The sequence below is a fragment of the Podarcis filfolensis genome (assembly GCF_964270895.1).
Source record: "Podarcis filfolensis genome assembly, chromosome: 13".
NCBI lineage: Eukaryota > Metazoa > Chordata > Lepidosauria > Squamata > Lacertidae > Podarcis > Podarcis filfolensis.
This window is the reverse complement of record NC_139615.1, coordinates 22,695,195-22,717,938: the sequence shown is the minus strand read 5'-3', so window position 1 is coordinate 22,717,938 and position 22,744 is coordinate 22,695,195. Positions and strand designations below refer to the sequence as shown.

The 22,744-nt window shown below is 41.9% G+C and overlaps 1 protein-coding gene across 2 annotated transcripts; it reads left to right on the top strand.

Moving 5' to 3' along the window:
* Positions 1–1,783: 1,783 nt before the first annotated feature.
* On the top strand, positions 1,784–20,844 carry LOC310747624 (butyrophilin subfamily 3 member A2-like). 2 transcript variants are annotated; one of them, XM_083582211.1, is made up of 11 exons: positions 1,807–2,018; positions 4,208–4,304; positions 5,516–5,869; positions 6,694–6,978; positions 7,406–7,504; positions 8,699–8,725; positions 12,523–12,549; positions 13,102–13,128; positions 14,834–14,860; positions 19,349–19,375; positions 20,044–20,844. In XM_083582211.1, exons 2-11 carry the CDS (start codon positions 4,238–4,240, stop codon positions 20,640–20,642), a joined length of 1,539 nt encoding a protein of 512 aa, XP_083438337.1. In that variant the 5' UTR covers positions 1,807–2,018; positions 4,208–4,237; the 3' UTR covers positions 20,643–20,844. The 2 variants fall into 2 exon arrangements, with proteins under 2 accessions (XP_083438338.1, XP_083438337.1); XM_083582212.1 differs by lacking the exons at positions 19,349–19,375; positions 20,044–20,844 and adding an exon at positions 18,023–18,651 and having other exon boundaries at positions 1,784–2,018.
* The last annotated feature ends 1,900 nt before the right edge of the window (positions 20,845–22,744 follow it).

Genomic DNA, 22,744 nt, shown 5'->3' with positions numbered 1-22,744 from the left:
GGCTTGGATTCCAACCAGTGGAGAGAGCCGATAGGCTTCTCCACCAGCAGGAGACTACTGTAAGAGGTATACATCAGCGGATCTCATTGGGGGCAGTGGGGCATCCTGCAAAGCCACCGCTTACCAGTTCAAGGGCTCAGGTTCTGTTCTACCTCATAAGCAGCTAGTACACCTTGGGCTGTGCTCACATTTCCATTATACCTGCTCTAAAGAACCCTTTGGTGGTGGCACAATGAGACATACCTCCAGTAGGAAAGCCCATAAGAACTTGACATTGTGTGCTCTTGACAGATGCCACTTCTCAATCTCAGGATCTAAGAGTAAATATAGTTGTTTATGTCAAATGTCTGTAGCTGTGTGTCATGGTCCAGTCTACGGGTGATCGAAGTCCCAGCTGAGGACGTCGGGACCAGGGGCAAGATATCGGGATCTCCGCTCAGCCAAGCTGATAAAGCTCATTTTCTTCCCGAGCCTTCAGAATCACCTCCCGACATGTTTAACAACCTCGAGCCTTTGATGAGGCTCCAATGCACATCCTCCCAGCAGAGCATCAACAGCATGCAGAACTGATGAGATTTATGGCTACATTTTAAAGAGTTTTATTTCTAAACTACGCAGAACAGAAAAGACATCCTCTCGCTATGAAAGCAGAGAGCAACCGAACAAATGAACAAAGGAAACAGGAAACCAGTAACATCACATCTGTCTCTAGTCTCCCGTGAGACTTCCAATAGCCTGGACTGTCTCTGGAATGTAAACACAGTCCTGTGACTCGCAGCAGCTGCACAGTGAGAACAGAAACTAACACAAGATGGAGGGGTGGGAGCAGCAATGAGAGTCCAGAAGCCGGGGGTCCGAGGGTCAGGAAGCAAGGAGTCACAAAGTCAAGCGTCCGAGGATCAAGATGCAGGGAGTCAGGAAGCTGGGGTCCGGGGATCAGGAAGCAAGAAGCCCAAGGCAGGAAACGTGTTGCTGTGGGAAAGAGCCGAAGGGAAATGCTGACCTTATATCCCTTCCTGGCTCTTGCCACCAGGTGCAGTGAGTTACCAAGCGGCCTCACCTGTGCGGCCGCGCCTTTCTCTCTAGAACAAACTTAGGAAGGCCCCACTCCTGCAAAGTCCTACTGGTCACAGGGCCTGGCTTCTGTATGCACTCCTGACAATGTGACATGAACCCGACCACATAGGAATCCCTTGCAGATGACCGCAGTGCCTGGAGACAGACAGGTTGTGCATCCACAGCAATGACCAGAGGAGGAATAGCCCCTAGGAGGAGCACAGAGAGAATAAACACCATGGAGCCTCTACAGCAGCACAACCGCAGGAAGTAGAAGCAGGGTAGAAGTAGATTTGTAGCAAGCAAGGCAATAAACAGGGCTAAGCTACACATTCACTGCATTAATTCAGATTGCCTGGTCTATCGTGATTTAGAATGAATGAGTTGTGTGCATGCATATGCTGCTGAATCTCCTTTAATGCCAGTAGTATAAACAAATCAGGAAAAGAGGGCATCAATTTGCATGTTCTGATTTATACATTACATGTAGATGCAGATTTTGAAACAATTGCTATATTTTAAAGAGAAATTCAGCACAGCTCATCAAAGAATGGATTTCTGTGACCAGGAGACTTGTGTGACTGTCGGGCTGTTGTCCTGATGCTAATTATTGCTGCAGTACTTCAAGGTCTCTGTTCTCCCTTCTTAAGGTTATCTTTAAACCAGACTTGGGGTAGAGAGCCGTTCATATAGGACTGTCCTTTCAAATGAAGCTCTGTCATCACTATATTGTAGCTCTACAAGTATCTGTGGAGCTTAGTGTTTGCATGGGACACTCCTCTATCCTTTGGAGGCAGGTGCTGACAGTCACAGGGCCATTAACTGTAGAGCAAATTGCTGGCAGTTACTTATATCTATGCAGAGCAGGAAAATGAAAGTAAATAATTACCTTAACAAAGGTCCGCCAGAAGCGGGAGCAAGGTACAGGAACTGACAAACAAATCTCACCGTTTGCTAAGAAGGTAAGAAAAAATATTTCCAGAATTACATTTCATTCTTTTAGTTATTGGAATGTGTTTGTTTAATGATGAATTGGTGGTCAGGTGAAAGGAGCAAGGCTTTTCGCTTGCTTCCACTCAGGATATATATAGGATTAGTTTACCCTCGTGTGGAAACTTTCAAGCCACGTTTGCAAATATACTTGTGATAGTGAATTTCAGGGGCTTCCATGCAAAATGTAAGTTTACAAATATAAATGTGTGTGTGTGTGTGTGTGTGTGTGTGTGTGTGTGTGTGTGTTTGAAAGAAGAATGAAAGTGACTTGCTCCTTTCTGCAGAGATCCTTCCTAGCCACACAAGCCTGAATACTCGTCATTGCTTCTTTCATTTGTAATGGACATAAAATGGCTGCTTCTTGTCGCTCCCATTTGACACTAGCAAGTGATATTTATCCCTTGGCACACAGAATTAGCTCTGCCATGGGACGTCTCAGACTTTTTTCCTTCATGTTCCTGGTCTTCTCAGTTGGGGATGACATTGACCATCTCTCAACTTGAAGGGTTTGTCCTGCTTTTCAAGCTCTTTGGTTAAATATGGATCTCCCACATAGTCATTCATTTCAGTACATATGTATTACCAGCCAATTCTAGACCCTTTCTACAAAACCTGTTTTTCACTTTAGATGATGCAGTTTCCCATTATGGGAATATTTCTTACAGCTCAATATGCTGTGTTGTGAAAAGCTCTGTATCAACATTTAAATGAGGATAGTGGATCACTGAGTGGTGTGGGATTGACAGAGCAGTAACTTTGTGACATGCATACATGGTGCTGCACAACACAATTTACATGCGACTTTTTAAATTTAGTATTGTGGTCTAACAATATTGGAGCAGTGTATTCGATTGCCTGAAATGCTGACAAGATGTGGGGGAAAACATCATCCATCCATTTACAATAGACACAGAGTAGATGGTTTTTGAATTAATTTTTTTTACTATATCTGCAATACATTTCTTTTATCAGATCTAAACTGAAACAGGGTAAGAACATAAAATGTATTATATAAAAACAAAAGTAAAATCCTATACATGCCTCATATTCAGATAAGTGTGCCTATAGGATACAGCTTTAGTTGACACATGCATTCTGCTGGTGTGGTGAAATGCACAGCTATAAATCCCTTTGTTTTATTTAATATAATAATTAATTACAAATATACCTATTTGTGGAGAAGGAGTAGAAGAAAAGACAAAGGGGGAGACTGAAGTGAATGTATGCTATTTAAGTAGCAATTGCCTTTTCAAGCTGCTTCCAACTCTAGAGGAAAGTGAAGAAAGACTTACCAGTATCGTCACTTTATTTGTGCACCATTTCCCCACATACTTTGTGCTCAAAGCAATACACATCAAATGCATGACCAAAAAATCACTATCCATATTAACCCATAAAAGCAAGTGAGCCCAGGCCAGAGAGTCCATATCACTGATTTCTGATTTCTGCCAATTGACCTGACAGAATCATTGAGGCAGCCCCTCCCCCAGTGTCCTTAGGGCTACTGTCTTCCTTCAGGAAAATCAGAAACTGGGATGCCCAGGCTAGGAAGCATGGCAAATCAGCTCCTGATAGGTGGCCTGAGAAAACTACTGGGGCAGCCCTCATTCACCTTCTCTGGGGCTATTAAAGTCCCATCTGCCCTGAGAGATGGCAAGGAAGCCGAGGCCAGGAGCAAATGCCATCAGTTGTCAGTCAACCTGAGAGGTCTCAGTCACTACATTTTTGTTCTGCTATTTTAAAATTGTAAACGACCTCAAGTGCATTAACTGAAAAGTGGTGTGTAACAAATGCAATAAATATATTAGTAAAATAAGTTCAAAACAAGATAATCAGAATAACAAAAACACATCATAATAGAATAATAAACTTCAAAAATAGCTTGGCTACCCAGAAGAACAAAACAAAACACTGTATTGAATATGGTCCTCTGACCTACTTGCGAAAGTGGATGCAGATTTGCATAATATATACCATTCCTGGTGTATATATAGCATAAATTAAGTTTTAACAAAGCCAAATTACATGAAGATTAATGTGCAAAAATGCCTATATTTATTTAAATAAAGTAGACAGAACTGTTGACAGTAATTAATAAATGGTGACCAGTGGATCTTGCAATTTTATATTTTATTTCTTCCTTTCAACAATTGTACAGGTATAGTCCTATACTTCAGATCTTTGATCCATGTGTTCCTCATCAATGAATGTTTGCATCTTGATATTTCTTCAGATCTCCCATGTGCTAGTTGCAGGTAAGTAAGCTACTTTTGTAAGGTGTACTGCAGCGAGCAGTTCACCTCTGAGGTAATACTTGTGTGCAAAACACAGTAAGAGTTGTTTAATGAAGGACAATCCACCACTTTCCGAGGGAATCCGTTCCACTGTTTAGCATCTCTTACAGTCTGAAAGTTCACCTGAACATTATACTTCAGTTGATACAGCCTAGAATAGCTTTTTTTGCTACTGCATGACAATGTTGACTCATGTTCAGACTGTGGTCCACTATAACCCCAAGATCCTTTTCACATGTGCTATTGGCAAGCCAGTGTCCCCCTCTTATATTTGTGCAGCTGGTTCTTCCTGCCTAAGTGCAGAATCTTACATTTGTCCCTATTGAAATTTATTTTGTTAGTTTAGGCCTAGTTTTTCAATCCATTATGGTCAACTTAAGGTTACCAGACGTCCCCGTTTTCCAGAGACAGTCCCCAGATTTGCAAATCAGTCCCCTGACAAAATCCATCTATTTAGTAGGAAGTTGAAAAGTGTCCCCGGATTCATTGAAAAAAATCTGATAACCTTAGGTCAACTTGAATCCCAATTATGTATTCAGTGGCAGTATCTACCCCACCCAGTTTGGTGTCATCTGCAAATTGGACACGCATCCTCTCAATTCCTTCATCCAAGTAATTTCTAAAGATATTAAACAACAACAGACCCAGGATTGAACCCTATGGCATCCTACTTGTCACTTTTCCAGGACGATAAGGAATTATTAGAGAACACTGTTTGGGTTCGGTCCATCAGCATGCTACAAATCCACCTAACAGTTACCTCATCCAACCCACATTTCATCAGCTTCCTCACAAGATTATCATTGTTGAAGGCTTGGCTAAAATCAAGGTACACTACATCCACAGCATTCCCCTGATCCACCAAGCTTGTAACTCTATCAAAAAAGAAATGAAACTTAGCATGACTTGATTTTGAGAAACCCATGCTGGATCTTTTATTTCATCACCCTATTTTTAGGATATGAAGATAGAGAGCATTTCATATTTAGAGTAGTAGTTGCACAATCGGGGCAAGGGATTGGATATGCTTAGCAGTAGGGGCTACCATGGTCCTAGCTGTTGGTGATGGGTGCCATATCCTTCCAGCCCCAAAAAAGAATTCCACGGAGGAATCACTGCCAGTAGTGGTCAGTTTAAGGTGAACTTTTGATTATTATTTTTATTCCCCAAAGGTCAATTTAAAATCATTCCACCCAAAAAACCTATAGTTGGTTTCCTTGGAAAAGAAGTGCTCCTGCCATGTCAACTAACGTCAAGGGTACCAGAAAGCACCAACATCCAGGTCCAGTGGATCCTGGATAAATCCTCAGAAAAAATTGACGTGAAATCATACTATGGTCGAAACAGGCAAGAAACACAGGATAACAGATATCGAGGTCGAGCTGAGCTTTCCCGTACTGATCTTAGTAAAGGAAACATGTCTCTGATTCTGAAGAAAACCCATCTGTCTGACCAAGGAAACTACACCTGTATGCTCTTCCTTGGAGACTGGTATAATGAGGTGGTGGTTGAGTTGCTTTTGGCAGGTGAGTTTATTCTTATTATTCTAATTATTAGGGTTGCCAAACCTCTGGGGCTGACCTGGAGTCTCTAGGTTTGTCTGCCCCCCTCCAGGGTGCAGAAAGAGGACTTGAATCTCCAGGTAGGCAAGAGCACCTTTGGGGGAATACCATGTTTTTAGAAGACTCTGAATCCAGCTTGCAAGCTTCAACTCCGAAGAAGCCAATTGCTAAATTTTGCATATGGAGGGGTGGTGTCTGCCAATTAACCTCTTTCTCCAGGGCTCTGTGATGGGAGAGAAAGCAGAGGAAGAAAAGGAAGTGGGCTGGGTTCTAGCAGAGGATGGGGTTAAGAGTATGCATGGACACTTGGCACAAGATGCATGGCTGCAGAAGAGAGAGGAGCACATGAAGAATAGCAGCAGCAGCAGCAGCAGCCAAGCCTTGCTGCCTCCACCACCTACACCTAACTCCTGGATGTTCTTCTTGAGACGTCTGAGGAGGCAGGGACATCGCCAGGTGCTGTGGGCCATATTAAGCATACATTTTCAGAAATACAAGTTGTCAAACCTAAAACTGTAGAACTCAGGTCAGTAACTCAATCATGCAGACTTCTCCATCTCTTCGCAGCCATGAGCACTACTCACATGACCAATCGTCCTGTAGCTCAACAATACAATACAATATAAAAAAAGGAATTTTGAATGGTAGCTTGGCACAAAATGTGTACTGTAAGAACTGACTGTAATAAAGTATCATTCCTGGTGTTTGGTCAGAGTGCAGAAACTCTAGACAGGTTCTATGATACTTGGAGCAATGGCAAATTAATATGTGGTGTTCTTCTTTTGCAGCAAAAGGAACAGAGCCCACCATTGCCTTGGTGGATTATAAAGGCTGGGGGATTGGCCTCACCTGCAGCTCCAGTGGTTGGTACCCAAAGCCCAAGGCTTTCTGGCTGGACAGTGAAGGGAAAGTCCAAAGTAAACAGTCAGACATTACAAACACAGAGACCAAGGCAGGGAACTTCAGTGTTTCCAGTTCCATTATAACAGAATCAGGAGTTGACCATGAAGTCTCTTGCAAAATCATCAACGAACTGCTAGGGATGGAGATTGAATCAAGAATCCTGATTTCTGGTGAGTAGGGGTGAAGCAAAAGTGCCAAGAGGTTAAATACTTTCACTGTGTTTTCAGTACAAGTATTATATAGGAAGAGAGGGAAATTAATTCAATTTTAATGCCTTGAAGTACACAAGGCTCTTTGTTTGAACGGATTATCCAGAACTGTAGTTCTGCTCAGCAGCATTTCATCAGTTTTCATCTGGGGTAATGGCTAAAGTGTCTTCTGGTTCCCATATCCACTATTCACCAGAGAGGCAGGCAGGTCACAGCTGAAGCACCCCTATTGCCACAACTTCAGCTCAATCCCTCCCAAAATGGGAAGTTCAGGAGAATTTGGGGCAATGAAGGTGAGTGGCAAAGTCAGACTCTGGTTAATTAGTTTTGCAACTTGAAACCGGTTGGGTTAGTTTTGCTGTAACTGAGATTTTAATATGTGTTTCAGATGCCCTTTACCCTGCCACTTCCCCTTGGCTAGCACCCTTCCTAATTATTCTGTTGATTTTCATCTGCCTTCTTCTCGGTGCTGGGTACAAAGTCAGACGTAAGTATTTAATCTCATTTTCATAATCTCATTAAACTGTAGATGTGAACTGTTACAGAAATTTCTGTTGCTTTGTACCCATGTTTATAAAAATGAGTGGTGTGTTCTTAGATACAGAGAAGAAATACATACCAGTTAAATCAATACGTATTTACTACAGCCAGTAATTGCTCCTTAAACTGCCTTAAAATGAGCATAGTTTAAAAGCTGCTTCAGGCAATCGGAGTCACATCCCCAACAGATAGTTGGCAAATTTAGTGCAGTTTACATTTTACTGTGGTTCTACCTACTTTGGACTCAGCAAACCAGGATGCGAACCAAAATGCAAATTTATTGAATTTTGTGATTCATTTTTTCAACCTGAAATACATTAGGGAAAAATGTACACAAAAAATGCATATACAGTGGTACCTTGGGTTATGAACTTAATTCGTTCCAGAGGTCCGTTCTTAACTGTCAGGGAACTGCCATCAGTGCCGGAGGGAGAGAGCAAAATCCAGAGGGATTCCAGAGAGCATCCTGGGATTGGGAGAGGCAGCCCATCTTCTGGGGAAGAGAATCAGCGTAGCACCAGTGGAGAAGGGGGGCAGATGGGGGAAGCGGCGAGGCGGTCCCATGACTCCTTGCCGGGGACCAGCAGGGAGAGTAGAGGTCCTCCGCTGCCTACACCCTCCTTGCGCAGAAGGCTTTCACGCAGAGAGAGTAGGAGGAGACTAGGCGTCAAAGAGCTTCTTTGCTGGAAGAAGTTTAAGAAACGCCCACTGACGGATTCTGCCAGCGATTGAGACAGCCACGGGTGAGTGGCTGTCCGGACAGAAAAGATTCACTCAGGCAATACAGCCAGGTGTTTGCACCGGCTTACACACGAGCAACCCCTAGAACCATCACAGCAACCCAAAACCATTCTTAACCTGAGGTGCACTTTCGCTAATGGGGCCTTCTGCTGCCGCTGCACGATTTCCGTTCTCATTCTGGGGCAAAGTTCTCAACCCAAGGTACTACTTCCAGGTTAGCAGAGTTTGTAACCTGAAGTGTTTGTAACCTGAAGCGTTTGTAACCGAGGTACCACTGTATTAGTGAAAATAATGCATCATATTAAAAGAAATAGCCTTCAAAAATGTGTGTATTAGGAGAAATAAGGACTGTCAGATAAATAAATTGTCTGATTTCTATAATTTGCTATATTTATTTCAGAGAGTTATCAGAAGTTATCTCAATGTGGTGAGTAATTGATAATGACATATTTTATACATATCATTCATGTAAGGGATGGGGAGTTCACTACAATGTTATTGGGAGAGGTATAAAGAATCATAATCAAATTCCCTGGCACGTCTATTTTCCTTTCCTTGGATGAAAACTAATTCCACCTCTACAGAGCATCAAGCCCTATTATTCAACTATGGCTAACCATGGAATATTCTGTTATTTAGCTTTTCTGGGGTTTCATTTGCCTTTTTGAATGATTATTTGTTGATTTAAAATTGTATTCATATTTTCTGTAAATTAGTTATATTCACACTTTTGCTATCTGATCTTCTGATGAAGGGCAATCAAGATACATTTTGAGTATCAAGGATGTCTCTAAGTGATGGACAATTAAAATGATACCCTCCAACATTTCTCTGATGAAAATAGGGATGTCCCATTCCATAATGATAATTTTACTATTTATACCCCACATATCTGGCTGGGTTGCCCCAGCCACTCTGAGCAGCTTCCAACATACATAAAAACACAATAAAAAATTAAACTTTTTTAAAAAAACAAACAAAAAACTATACAGGATTGCTTTCAGACAGCTTGGGAGTCAAATAACTCCAAACCCTCTAACATTTCTCCAATGAAAATAGGGACAACCTAAGGAAAAGTGGGACACTCTGAGATCAAATCAGAAACTGGGACGACTTCTCTAAATCACGGGCGTCCCTGGAAAACAGGGACATTTGGAGGGTCTGGTAGATGAAGTCATGCTCAGACATCATCTTCCTGCTGAGATCTGTAGGATCAATTGAAATAAGATCACTGATTATAGTGAGTCTACTTTGATTATGATTTGTTAGATGTAACCAAGAAGTGGGGGAATCCACAATGGATACAATTTATTTCTGGTTGTTTTGGAGAGAAGCATTAAACGCATGCTTACCATTTCTGGAGATGATGCCTACCTTAAATATTGCCACTTGAATCCCTGGTGACGTTGGTGGCTAGGAGTGCCTTTTGTCACCTTGGGCAGGCGCCACAGCTAGAATCATTCCTGAACTGTGATAGGTTGACCACAAGAGATCAGTCATTGGAAATGCCAAGACCCTAGTAATTCATTCTATACAGGACTTCTCTTGTGGTTGATCTAGAAACTGCAGTCAGTGCAGAATGCTGCAATACTGGCTGCACTGGCTGCAACTTTGATACTAAGCTAAGTTAAAGGTATTGCTATTAGAGTGGACTTCCGGGTTAGCACCATCGGCAATGGCGGAGTTCCTCTGACCGGGAGGAACCCGCTCCGCAGAAACTGGGTCTTGCCGCCGCGCGAAGGCGGAGACCCTTCAAAAACCCCAGGCGGATGAAGCCTGGGGACTTGGGATCCGGCTGACACCAGGAGCGCCTCCCCTACTCGTAAGGAAACCCCTTTTTTGGGGCTTCGTAGCGACGTGGGGTGAGCAGCGTGGTGTTTTGGATCAATCGCTACTTTTGTGTAGTGAAGCCGCATAGCCGTTGCCGGAGAGCGCTGACTTTTTCCTGTGGACAATTGGACTCTAAAATAAGTACCCATGAGTAGAAACGGAAAATTGGATTAAAAAATACCTTAATTTGGCATCGAAGCGGGAAGGTCTAAAACAGGAAGTCAACCTTCCGCTTCTTGTAAACAGACTGAAGCAAAAACCTTTCAAGCTAATAGCCTGGAAAGTCGTTTATAAAGTTTGATATTCCTGTCATTTATAACTATTAAAACCTCCCTGGAAGTGAGAGCAAGGGGGGGTGAATTTTGACTGTTTAAGCCTGGAGAGGGTGTAAAGAAAGATATGTTTTCCACTGTCTCTGACCTGGGAACGGGGTGTCAGAAACAGAAATTGTTTGAGACGTTCGTTGACCCTGAATGGAACTTTATGACAGATAGTAAAAGAAGAGAAATGAATTGAATCCAATGTTGCCTTTTGCATCTTAGAGAAACAAAGTATTTGAAAGCACTTGAACATTTGAAAAATGAAAGTAACTTTTCTTGGCTGGACTTGCTACAAAAAAATGGATACAAATAGAATCTGTCTCCTCTAGAGGGAGCTTGTTATATTGTTGTGCCAGTCCACTGAGGGACTTTACAGCTGTCAGATTAAGATCGTGGGAAAGTCCTCTGGCCTTCAACGAAAATGTGTTGGGAGGAAGTACTGGTGAGTGCCCTCTGCAGGACAAGTGTTCTGTTGGAGCAGATGCACTAGAAGATTGACATAATGAATGAAATGGTTGACATGATGCATGAGAAGAGGGACTTGGTGACTGTTGTGGTCTGTAAGGGGGATCTAACAGGGAACACTGATACAGAAATCACCCAGGGCTCTTTCCAGGAACCTACTTTGACTAGACAAGTGCAAGAGCAGACGACAATGGAAGAAGATTTAATCCAAGTAATTCAAATAGAGGGATCTGAGGCCCTGCAGGAGTACAAACCATTGCTTTCGAAGACTGAATCAGGAGTACGCCAGGGGGAGTTGGGAGCTGAGGAGGCCCTTGACACCGGAGGGACTTTGAAACATGTTGTAAAATATTTTTTGGACTATGTTGATGGTTGTGGGGAGTGGGGCTGGGGGGAGTGGGATGGTCTGATGAGGGGAGGTGGAGATAATTTTGTGTTGGAACCCCCAGAGACCTACTCCTCAATGAGAAAGGAAAGAAATTAAGGAAGAGACCTGCAGAAGACAAGGGAAAGTGCAAATACAAACAAGAAGAAGATTTGCAGAAGGGGCATGGAAGAGACTTAAGAGCCTCGGACGTAAGACTACCAGGTTGATGGACTAGATGGTATGGACAGTAAGGACTGACTTAACCCGAAACCAGGAAGAAGGGACGTTGGATGAAAATTGGATGAATGTTTATAAAGGGAATTTTCTATTTTGGGAATTAGTGTAAAATTAATGAATGCTAGGGAAAATGTTGGAATGAAATTATTTGGCTTTAGTAGAAATGATATAAGGAGTTATGTAAATAAGCATTAAGTTTTAAGTGTTAAGGTATTATATGGCAAGATAAGGCTAAATAAATTAAGGTAAATTGAATAACAAAATATGGTAAAAGATGGTAAGGATCTGCTGAGTTAACTAAATAAGGTAGACTGTTAAGATAAATTATTTGATAAAAATTGAGAAGGATGGAAAGAATTTGCTGAAACAACTAATAGAACTAGAATACAAAAAGGGAGGTGTGAGGAAGTCAAGGAAACAAGTAAATGAAAGATAAGGTTAAGAAAATAGGGATTTTTTCTTTTTTCTTTTTTCTCTTTTTCTTTTTTCTAAAATGTTTTTGTTTTTAAAATGTTTCAAAATGTTTTTGTCTTTTTCTTGTTTATTGTATTTTTCCTTTTTATTTTTATTGCTTGTTGTTGTTTTTTTCTGTATTTGTCAAACTTCAATAAATATTATTATAAATAAATAAATAAAGGTATTGCTATTAGTACGTAAAGCCATTAACGATTTGGAACCACTTTACATGCCAAGTTGAATGTTTCAGTCCACAGAACTTGCACTTTTACCGGTGCCACAAACTTCTTTATTTCAGCAAGTCTCCCTAGATATATATTTACGTAGTTATCTATGCTCTATTTCAGTGATATTTATCTTTTGTATACTTTTTAATCAGTCTTGTGGGTTTTAACTGAGTTTAGCTGAGTTTTACCAATAGTTTCAGTGTGTGCATCACTTTAAAAGCTTTATGATTGTGGTGTACGAATCTTTCTAAACAGATACAGTGCAGCATATAATGTTCAGTAAATAAATGAATAATGTTGCAATGCATCTTGTTTTCTGCAGAAAAACAGAAGAATGAAGCACAAGCTGGTAAATGCCTCTAAGAGAGATTCACTTCCTCTATAGCACTGTTCCATAATTGTTTATATTTTTAGCATATACTAGCAGTATTGTCTTCAGGGTGACTAACAGTAACACTTTTTTAAAAGCCCAGTAAAGAGGAGCAGGAGAAAAATAGCAAAATTTTAACCACAATAAATGAGTAAACAACAGAATATTTTTTTAAAAAAAGATCTTATTACCTGGCAAAACTTAATGAGCTGGAATAGCTATATGACTGGATGGTCATACAGTAGCCCAGGTGACTGAAGCTATTCAAAGCAGAGGTTGGGTTGAGCAAGGAAGGAATAATCCTGTCACATCCTCAAGATACTTTGTCAAGGTAATGCTTTATATACCATATCTTGTATTATTAATAGTAGTTGTGTTGGCAATAGTAACTAACAGGCAGAGTAGTAGAAGGGACTCTCCCCACATAAGATACCCCTTTAGCTATATTGGTGGAAGTAAATTCTTGATTAATCATACTTACATGTATGTATAGAGTGTGTATGACTAACATTTTGCTATCACTCTTTTCAGACCGAAATTGTGTAACCGAAGCAATAGGTAAGATCAGATTGTTTCCCTTTTCTCAAGCTCCCTTTTATATATAGGCAGGATTTCTTCTATCCTTGCAAGATTTCAAAAGCCCAATTTTCTGCAGTATAGGTTCATCGATTCATCTCCTGTCTAGGCATTTCGTATTGCTATGAAGTTTTATTCCTGGAACTATGTTCAAATTGACAAGTGCAAGAGGCATTTCAAACTAGAAGCATTCCATAATGCTGACAATTTGGAGTTAGGCTTTTAAGGGTCTTCCAGATATATCAAGAAAGGAAAGGATTAACTAGATCCATTAGTTAGAGAAGAGGAAGCCAAGGAGAAGGAGATATGTAATTATGTTTATATGTTGGGGGGGATAAAAATAGGAAGAATAATATATGTATTCTTCTGGTTTTAACATGTGACTTATAATGTACCAGGAATTCAAGCGGTAAAACACCGTGGGCAAGCCCTGCCACTGCCTATGTATGGTCACAACTGAAGCATTGACTGGCTCCAGTAATTTTCACAGCAGATCTGCCAAAAGCCATCTTCTGCCTCCTGCTTTTTTCAGATCCACTGTTAGATAGAACTCTCTCATGTAGAAGCTAAGTCAGGAAGAGCCGTTTCCACCCTAGCAGGATTGCAGCCCAATCCCTCTCCCCACTGCCTCCCCCCTCTGCCCATGGTTACAGCTCTCCTGAGCTTGGCTGGTGAGCTGAAGTGGTCATCACTTTCCTCTCTCTCCCATGTGAGCCTCTGGGCAGATCCACAACATGTGTTTTGGAGCACAGCCAATGGAGCACAGCCAGTGCTTCCAGAGTGAATAACACTTGCCAAATTATGGGCAAAGATGTCCAAGATCTTGTTTTGATTTTGATTTTGATTTTTGTCCTCTGTGCTTGGTGTAAAACTTCTACTTTGCTTATTTCCCCTTTTGGTCTTTAACCTTTATTTTTGGAAGAATTAGATGAAATTGTCAGGCATGGCTTTTTTTCCCCATTCAGTGGGGATGAATCCTTCCAAAATTAAAAAGAATACCTGCTGCAAAGTTTCTACAGGAGTAGACTTTCCGTTTGAGGTAGCTAACAAGAAGCCACATAAATTGCCTTGTTGTCATATATGAAAACAGCATATACAGTGGTACCTCGGGTTACATATGCTTCAGGTTACATACGCTTCAGGTTACAAACTCCGCTAACCCAGAAATAGTACCTCGGGTTAAGAACTTTGCTTCAGGATGAGAACAGAAATCGTGCCCCGGCGGTGCGGCGGGAGCAGGAGACCCCATTAGCTAAAGTGGTGCTTCAGGTTAAGAACAGTTTCAGGTTAAGAACGGACCTCCGGAATGAATTAAGTACTTAACCCGAGGTACCACTGTACTGTATGAGAGAAGTATTTCTGGGAAAGAAATCTTCCAAATTATGGACAAATAGGTGCAGGGTTGTTTTGTGCTGGGCACAAACCAAATTAAAAGGAATTTGCTTCCCTGTCTGTGGTTTTGAGAACAGTGATTTTATTATGAAAATGGCACACATCATACAGGTATTCATAGGAAAGTAACCTGCACAATTGCAGAAGGAGGACAGAGGCTATGAAATTATGATTAATGGAGGATGGGCTGCTTCAGGCTAGTGTTCTGCTCAAATTGAACCAAGTATCCCAGGAACTGAATGAAAAGCTGGGTAAATGTGTGCTAAGATTTACTCTTTTTCATTTATTGTTGTAGAAACTGAGAAACGCACAGGACAAGCAAGTGAGTATCCTTTGAGTGAATAACTAGCCACAAAGTGCCTGTAGTCTTTGATAAACTGCAAGCTTCTTTCCTGCACTTATGTGAGCCATTCTTACCAGCTCCTTGATACACAACCAAAGGCCAGCAGCAGACTTGGGTTGGCGCTGAAAGAGTCCTTGGGGTTTTCTCTCTCTTCCCAATCTCCAGATAGGCATTTGGGAGGAAGGGTTGGATATACATTTCAAAATGAGTCTACGAGCTGAAAATAGAGACAATGTACCTACTTTTATAACCCAAGAAAATCTTTAAACCTGGCTCTGAAAGCCAGGATTGACGTTCCACCCCCACCCTGCTTAGGTGGCGAGCCAATTTGGGCTCGCCCGCAGAGTTCTGATGGACCCTGATAGATTCCGTCAAGCCTTGCGGGACCTTTCTCCCCCTGGCGACTCATTGACTGAGCTTGTTGAGGGCTGGAATACCCAGCTCCTGGCAGCCATCAATGAGATCGCACCTAAGCGCCCTCTGCGACCCCGCAGAAACCAGGCTCCCTGGTTTACCGAGGAGCTCCGAAAAATGAAGCGGGACCTCAGACGGCTAGAGCGAGTATGGCGGGGTGCCCGTGATGGAGCTTCAAGAACATCTTATAGGGTTTTTATGAAAACCTACTAGATGGCAGTGAAGGCCGCTAAGAAGTCCTACTTCTCTGCCTCCATTGCATCCGCTAGCTCTCGCCCGGCGCAATTATTTAGTATAATTAGGTCTTTAACGTCCCTTGAAGGACAGCCAAATTTAAATAACAATTTGACACACAGCTGTGAGGCATTTGCGAGCTTTTTTGCGGAGAAGGTCCTGTTGCTCCGCCATGACCTCCCTGCCAATTTGGATACAATAAAGGAACTGGAGGCCCCTCGACTGTCCTCGGGTCCAGTATTGGACCACTTTGACCGGATATCCCCAGCCGATGTGGACAGACTCCTCCGAGCTGGAAAGCCCACCACTTGTCCTCTCGACCCATGCCCGTCTTGGCTGATTAGAGCGTGTCCAGACAAGGTGCGGGGCCCCCTGGGGGATATAATCAATTTGTCCCTTGGCACCGGGACATTCCCAGGGGAACTAAAGGAGGCAGTGGTGCGCCCGCTCTTAAAGAAAACATCATTAGATCCCTTAGATCTATCCAATTACCACCCGGTTTCAAATCTTCCATTCCTGGGTAAGGTGATTGAGAGAGCGGTTGCTGAACAGCTTGGTAGGTTTCTGGATGAAACATCAGCTCTGGATCCATTCCAGTCCGGCTTCCGCGCTGGTCATGGGACCGAGACGGCTCTGGTCGCCCTAACAGATGATCTCCGCAGGCAGCTGGATCGAAGCAGGTCGGGGCTGCTGATTCTTCTAGACCTGTCAGCAGCCTTCGACATGGTCGAGCACGAACTCCTGGACCACCACCTTGCCGACGTGGGGATCCAGGGCACAGTCGTTCAATGGCTGCGCTCGTTTCTCTCTGGTCGGGGACAGAGGGTGGCGCTTGGGGGGTAACTGTCGTCGTGCCACTCCTTGGTGTGTGGAGTGCCACAGGGTGCGATACTCTCCCCAATGCTTTTTAACATCTTTATGCGCCCCCTCGCCCAGCTTGTCCAGAGTTTTGGGCTGGGCTGCCATCAGTATGCTGATGACACCCAACTCTATCTGTTGATGGATGGCCATCCTGACTCGGCCCCAGACACACTGACCAGATGTTTGGAAGCTGTGGCTGGATGGTTACGTGGGAGCCGGTTGAAGCTAAATCCTTCGAAGACAGAGGTCCTGTGGCTGGGACGGGACGATATGGGATTGGGGGGGCAACTCCCATCTCTTGCGGGGGTGCAATTAGTGCCAGCATCGTCCGTTAAGAGTTTGGGTGTAATCTTCGACACCTCCGTTTCCATGGAGGCGCAGATTGCAGCTATAACGAAGGCGGCATTTTTCCATCTCTGCCAAGCTAAGCAGTTGGGGCTGCCCTTGAGACTGACCCAGAAACTCCAGCGGGTGCAGAATGCCGTGGCGAGACTCCTTACGGGGTCTTCGCTGCGAGATCACATTCATCTGGTGCTATACCAGCTGCGCTGGCTCCCGGTGGAGTACAGGATCAGGTTTAAGGTGCTGGTTTTAACCTTCAAAGCCCTATATGGCCTAGGACCCTCGTACCTACGGGACCGCCTCTCCCGGTATGCCCCACAGAGGAACTTACGGTCTTCAAATAAAAACATCTTGAAGGTCCCAGGCCACAGAGAGGTTAGGCTGGCCTCAACTAGAGCCAGGGCTTTTTCGGCTGCGGCTCCAACCTGGTGGAACGCTCTGTCACAAGAGACAAGGGCCCTGCAGGACTTGACATCTTTCCGCAGGGCCTGCAAGACAGAGCTGTTCCACCAGGCCTTTGGTCAGAGCGCAGCCTGACTCCCTCCTCTGGCAATCTTTACAGAACTTTAGTATGGTTGCCATCAATTTTGATTTTAATTAATTTTTATAACGTTTTTAGAATGTTGCACTATTTTAGTGTTGTTAGCCGCCCTGAGCCCGGCTTCAGCTGGGGAGGGCGGGATATAAATAAATATTATTATTATTATTATTATTATTATTATTATTATTATTATTATTATTAAATAAAAATTAAAAATTAATAAAAATTATTTTCAAAATAGAAAATAAAAATAATAAATTTAAGTAATAAAAATAATTTAAAAAATAGAAAATGAAATAAACAAATCCATGTACCTAGTAGAATAAAGAGCATGGGGAACAGGCTCACCTATTGACTGCTAAATAAATAACTTTACTGGATGTTGTGCTGATGAATCATTCATTGTTCTTGGGGCAGTGAAATAACTCATTATCATAAAAGTTTATATGTGATAATAACAGTTTTCATGATATACATAGGAGGGACATGGCTGCAGTGGGGCAGGAGGAGATGAACAGCTTGCTAGTGGTGAGCACCAGGGGTGGATGCCTGGCAGTGGCAAGGAACAAGGGGTCATGGGGGGTCACGGGGAGCAGCACTGTGGGTTTTGCATCTTGCATACACTGAAAGCAACGTATGAGCTATATGGATTTTCAGTTGTGTAGCTTGGCCTCACATCTTAGTAATTCACTTCTTCTCGTTTATTTTCTTAACTCTTCATTGTTCTAATTCAAGTCATTCTTTTATAGGTGTTCGTGAATTGGAAGAACGTTTTGGTGAGACAAAATGTGATGTATGGATTTGGAGGCAGGGTTTAGGGATTGAATTACAATAGGGAAGGAGTAGGACGGTGACATCCATTTTGGTAGGAGAAAGTACCGTATTTTGCAATTTGGATCAGAATTATTTTTTGCTAACATTTATTTCATGTATAGTTAGTACTATATAGAATTCCAAATATATAATAGTATTATGAGTTTACCCTGCAATATATTTTTCTTAGGTTGGATCCAGATTAAGTTACTTGCACTTAGTCCACCTTTAAATCAATGGGACAAATAGGTCACCATGACTAAATTATTACTTTAATTTCAATAGGACCTAAGTGAGACCAAGATCACATCTGCACCATACATTTAAAGCAATATTATACCACTTTATCAGTAATGGCTTTCCCCAAAGCATCTTGGAACTGCTATTTGTTAAGGGTGCTGGGAGTGGTGAGGAAACACACACAACCACTATTCCTTTAAAGCCCTAAATGGCCTCAGTCCTGTATACCTGAAGGAGCGTCTCCACCCCCATCGTTCAGCCCGGACACTGAGGTCCAGCGCCGAGGGCTTTCTGGCGGTACCCTCAATGTGAAAAGTGAGGTTACAGGGAACCAAACAGAGGGCCTTTTTGGTACTGTGGAACGCCCTCCCATCAGATGTCAAGGAAATAAGCAGCTATCCTATTTTTAAAAGACATCTGAAGGCAGCCCTGTTTAGGAAAGTTTTGGATGTTTAATGCTTTATTGTTTTTAACACTTGATTGGGAGCCGCCCAGAGTGGCTGGGGAAATTCAGCCAGATGGGCGGGGTATAAATATATTATTATTATTATTATTATTATTATTATTATTATTATTATTCCCCCCCTCACAGAGCTGCACTTTCCAGAGGATTGATGGTTAAACCACTATGGGAATTGTAGCTCTATAAGGCGTCTCCTAACAGCTCTCAGCATCCTCAACTGCAGTTTCTAGGATGCTTTAGGGGTAGTCTTGGAATAATAATGCTATAAATATAAGTTGAGGATGCGGACTAAGTTTGTCATGATGCACAACCCCATATATTTTGACAATGATATCACTAATTGGAATATTCTTTCACTTCAGGTCATCACTGCATTGAGCTGGGTAAGGCAGATGGCTTTTGATGAGGCAATGATTGTTCTGTACTGAACTATTGTTTTCTAGTATGTTAATTGGGTCTAAATCACTTTATTCAATTCTGAAAATTTCTGGGTTGTTCACTTGTTTCATAGATGTTTCTCTGTTCTCTATGACTGATCAATTTTCTCTTCTGCTTGTAGAGGTTAGAAGAGCTCAGCAATATGCAGGTAAGGAAACTGTCATGATTAGGCTTAATGCATGGATGTGCGTACATGACTCAAATGTCATCACTCAGTGACTTTTCACTTGTGGTCCTTTTTCATATAAAAACATCACAGTAGCAATGGATTAATTCAATTTGTGCTTTCATAGTTTTAATGAATTCTGAGGCAATCAGAATTCAATTTCAGGAAGACTAAAACTGTCCTATCCTTGCTCTAGTTGTGTGAAAGTGCAGAGCTGACATGCACACAGACCAGAGAGGAACTGAGCTAACAGATTTCTTTAGGACTATACTTTGCATGTGGCTGTCTGTATAGAGAAGTCAGCACTGGAGCTCTTTCTCATGTGTATTATTATTAATTAATCTCAAAAGAGCCCAGGGCAGAAAACAGATCCACAATGTAAAATTAAAAACAAAACAAAAACATTCTGAAACAGGGGAAGGGCTGGTGACGACACCTCTACAGCCATGTCTTCTTATTGTACTGAGTTCCTACACAAGTGTGTTGGCATTTCTATATAAACAAACAAATTAAGTTTCTGTATGCAAGTTGAGCAGTAACTATAATTGGTCAGCTATGAAATAAAATGTGTTTGCTGCAGCAGATTGAAACATCTACTGCTCCTGAATTAAAAATTGTTTCCTTTCTCCCTGTGTTTGCTTCCCTTATAGTTGCTGTCACTTTGGATTCATATTATAAACATCCAGAAATCTGCATCAGTGAGGATAAACAAAGAGCCAGCCTTCAATCTCTCCCCACAGAGAAAGAAGAAACTGCTCTGGGAACTCGGATTTTTGTGGGGAAAGAAGGTTATGCTGCTGGGAAACACTACTGGGAGGTGGAGGTGGGAGAAAGGCTGGACTGGGAGCTGGGGGTGCTGACTCAGGCTGAAAGGGACAAATTCCGAGAGAAAAAGGTTTCTAAGTCCTTTCAGGAAGGCTGCTGGGCTCTCAAAAGCAGCCAAGGAAAATTCTTTTCCAGTCCATGTGAGAAAGAGATTGAAAAGAAGCAAACTGTGTCTTATTCAGTGATTGGTTTGTTACTGGATCAAGAAAATTGGGAAATCTCATTTTATAACTCCAGAGGTGCCTATTTCCTTATAGATTCTATCCCCATTAAATCCACTGACAAATTGTACCCATTTTTAGATTGTGGCAGTGCTTCAGAAAACAGTGGTCCAAAGCCATCAGAGAAAAGCAATGCTTCAGAAAACAGTGGTCCTAAGTCATCAAAGAAAAACTTTTTAAAAAAATTTAAGAAACCCTGGTAGAAAAGAAGAGTTCTCAGGGAAGAACTGTTGGCATGAAATACCCAGGCTTCACAAGGAGGGTAGACTAATGGAAACAGTACTAGTACAATTGAACTGATGGATATTTTGCTTTGCTTTTACCATTTCTTTTTCTTTCATTTGTTTTAAAAAACCATTGCTATGGATGTACATTTATGGCACCAACTTAAACACCATAGTGTATATTTTTGTGTATGAGCCTTTGTCATATTTGTAAATAAAAATTTAAAAAATACTAAAAACAGAGTTTGTTGGGAGTTGCTAATAGTGGGGTCCTCACCCACACACACACAAGTGAAAGCCTTTACGTAGTAGAGTTCATGTGCAAAGCAGGCAGCAGAGTCGAGATTGAAATGGGGCTATCTGTGATTAAGGAAGAGTTGAGATAAGTAAGAAAGAAGGAGAAAGGGGAAAGAGAGCGAATGTGAAAATGGGGAAACAAAAGGGGTTGCAGAAAAGGAGGGAATGGGAGACATGGAAATTTGGTTAAATATTAAAGCAGGGGTATGCAACGGTCTGAAGAAGAGGAGGGGATGATGTCTTCATAACTGAGCAGAAGGTAAAAAGAGAGTTATGAGATATATGACTGAACAAACATGCTTGTACACCACACACAGCAACTCAGTGCACAGGTCCAAGATGATTAGTACCTTTTGTGTGGAGTCAATATATGACTAGAATTATCATTTTAACAAAAACAAAAAGAGCTTGTCACACTAGGAAATAGGGAAATATTGGTTTATTACATGGAAATGAAAAGAGGCAATGCAGATTGATGCTGCTGAGCAAAGAGAGTCCCTAAGTAGACACTGAGTGCCGTCGTGTGCTACAGACTCCCATGAAAAAGAAAAGAAAGGGAGGGGAAGCAAACAATGTGAGGGATTTGAGATCTGTGCCTTTTGAAAAAGTTAAGTTCTACCCTTCAAGGCAACAGTGTCTCTCACTCATTGCTTGGTTTGTGGTCAAGCAAAGCGTGTGATTCATAAATTCACTTTTGAAACAGAATTTCATTGTCTGAAGTCTGGTTCCTGCATATAGGAAAGTAACAATTAAACTTTCTTGTAAATACAAGGATTTGTACGCTGATCTTTACAGCTACTGTTAGGGGTCAGGATATTTGCTATACCTTCCAGGTCATGTCTTAGATAGGAGCTTGTACTAGCATCAGAGATAGTTCATGAGAGGTATGCTTTGTATTCAACTCATGCTGATGCACTAAAGCCATAATCCATTGGTTTTCAACCAGTGTGCCATCTATTGGTTGGAATACTTTTGTTCTTTTAATCTAGAGGGAGGGGATAAAGTGTTTTGGATATTGAAAAGTTAAATTGATTTTAGTAGAGAGGAGAACTGCATGCAACTGGAAGCAAGTGTTCCATGCACATTTTAAAACACTGTATTTAGCTTGTTGACAAAGGATACACAAATTCAAAAAATTATGTCTTGTGATAAGCTTTATATATGGAATCACTCTTGTCTGAAAATCATACTTGGGCCCCCTTACATGGATGGTCTTCCCCTGTCCAAATATGTCTCAAAATATTAATTAATTAATTAATTAATTACAATGGAATGATGCACACTGAATAAGCACTGTAGAAGCCCTACTGCGATGAAAACAAGAAGGTTAAAAATTGCAGGCCTGGCAACTCAAAATGTTATCAGTTGCCACTGATTATAACTTTTTGTAATTAATTCTAATTCTAGGTATCTGATTATACAGTGGTACCTTGGGTTACATACGGTTCAGATTACAGACTCCACTAACCCAGAAATAGTACCTCGGGTTAAGAACTTTGCTTCAGGATTATGAAATCGTGCGGTGGCGGCACGATGGCAGCGGGAGGCCCCATTAGCTAAAGTGGTGCTTCAGGTTAAGAACAGTTTCAGGTTAAGAACGGACCTCCAGAACAAATTAAGTGCTTAACCCGAGGTACCACTGTAATTAAAATAGACGTCAGTAACAATACGGAGGAGGGGAAATACAATATACGGTTTGCACCAGAGTTAAGGATAGTGACAGTTCAGACCAATACTTTTAAGCTGGGCACTGTAGGATTTGCAGATCCTACTGTGTCTTAGGT

Bases quoted from the DNA above. Each gene is read 5' to 3' on its own strand.
- LOC310747624 (XM_083582211.1), top strand. From the start codon at position 4,238: ATGTGTTCCTCATCAATGAATGTTTGCATCTTGATATTTCTTCAGATC. The intron at 5,870-6,693 runs GTGAGTTTATTC...CTTCTTTTGCAG, and splicing joins GGTTGAGTTGCTTTTGGCAG to CAAAAGGAACAGAGCCCACC. The intron at 19,376-20,043 runs GTAAGGAAACTG...CTTCCCTTATAG, and splicing joins AAGAGCTCAGCAATATGCAG to TTGCTGTCACTTTGGATTCA.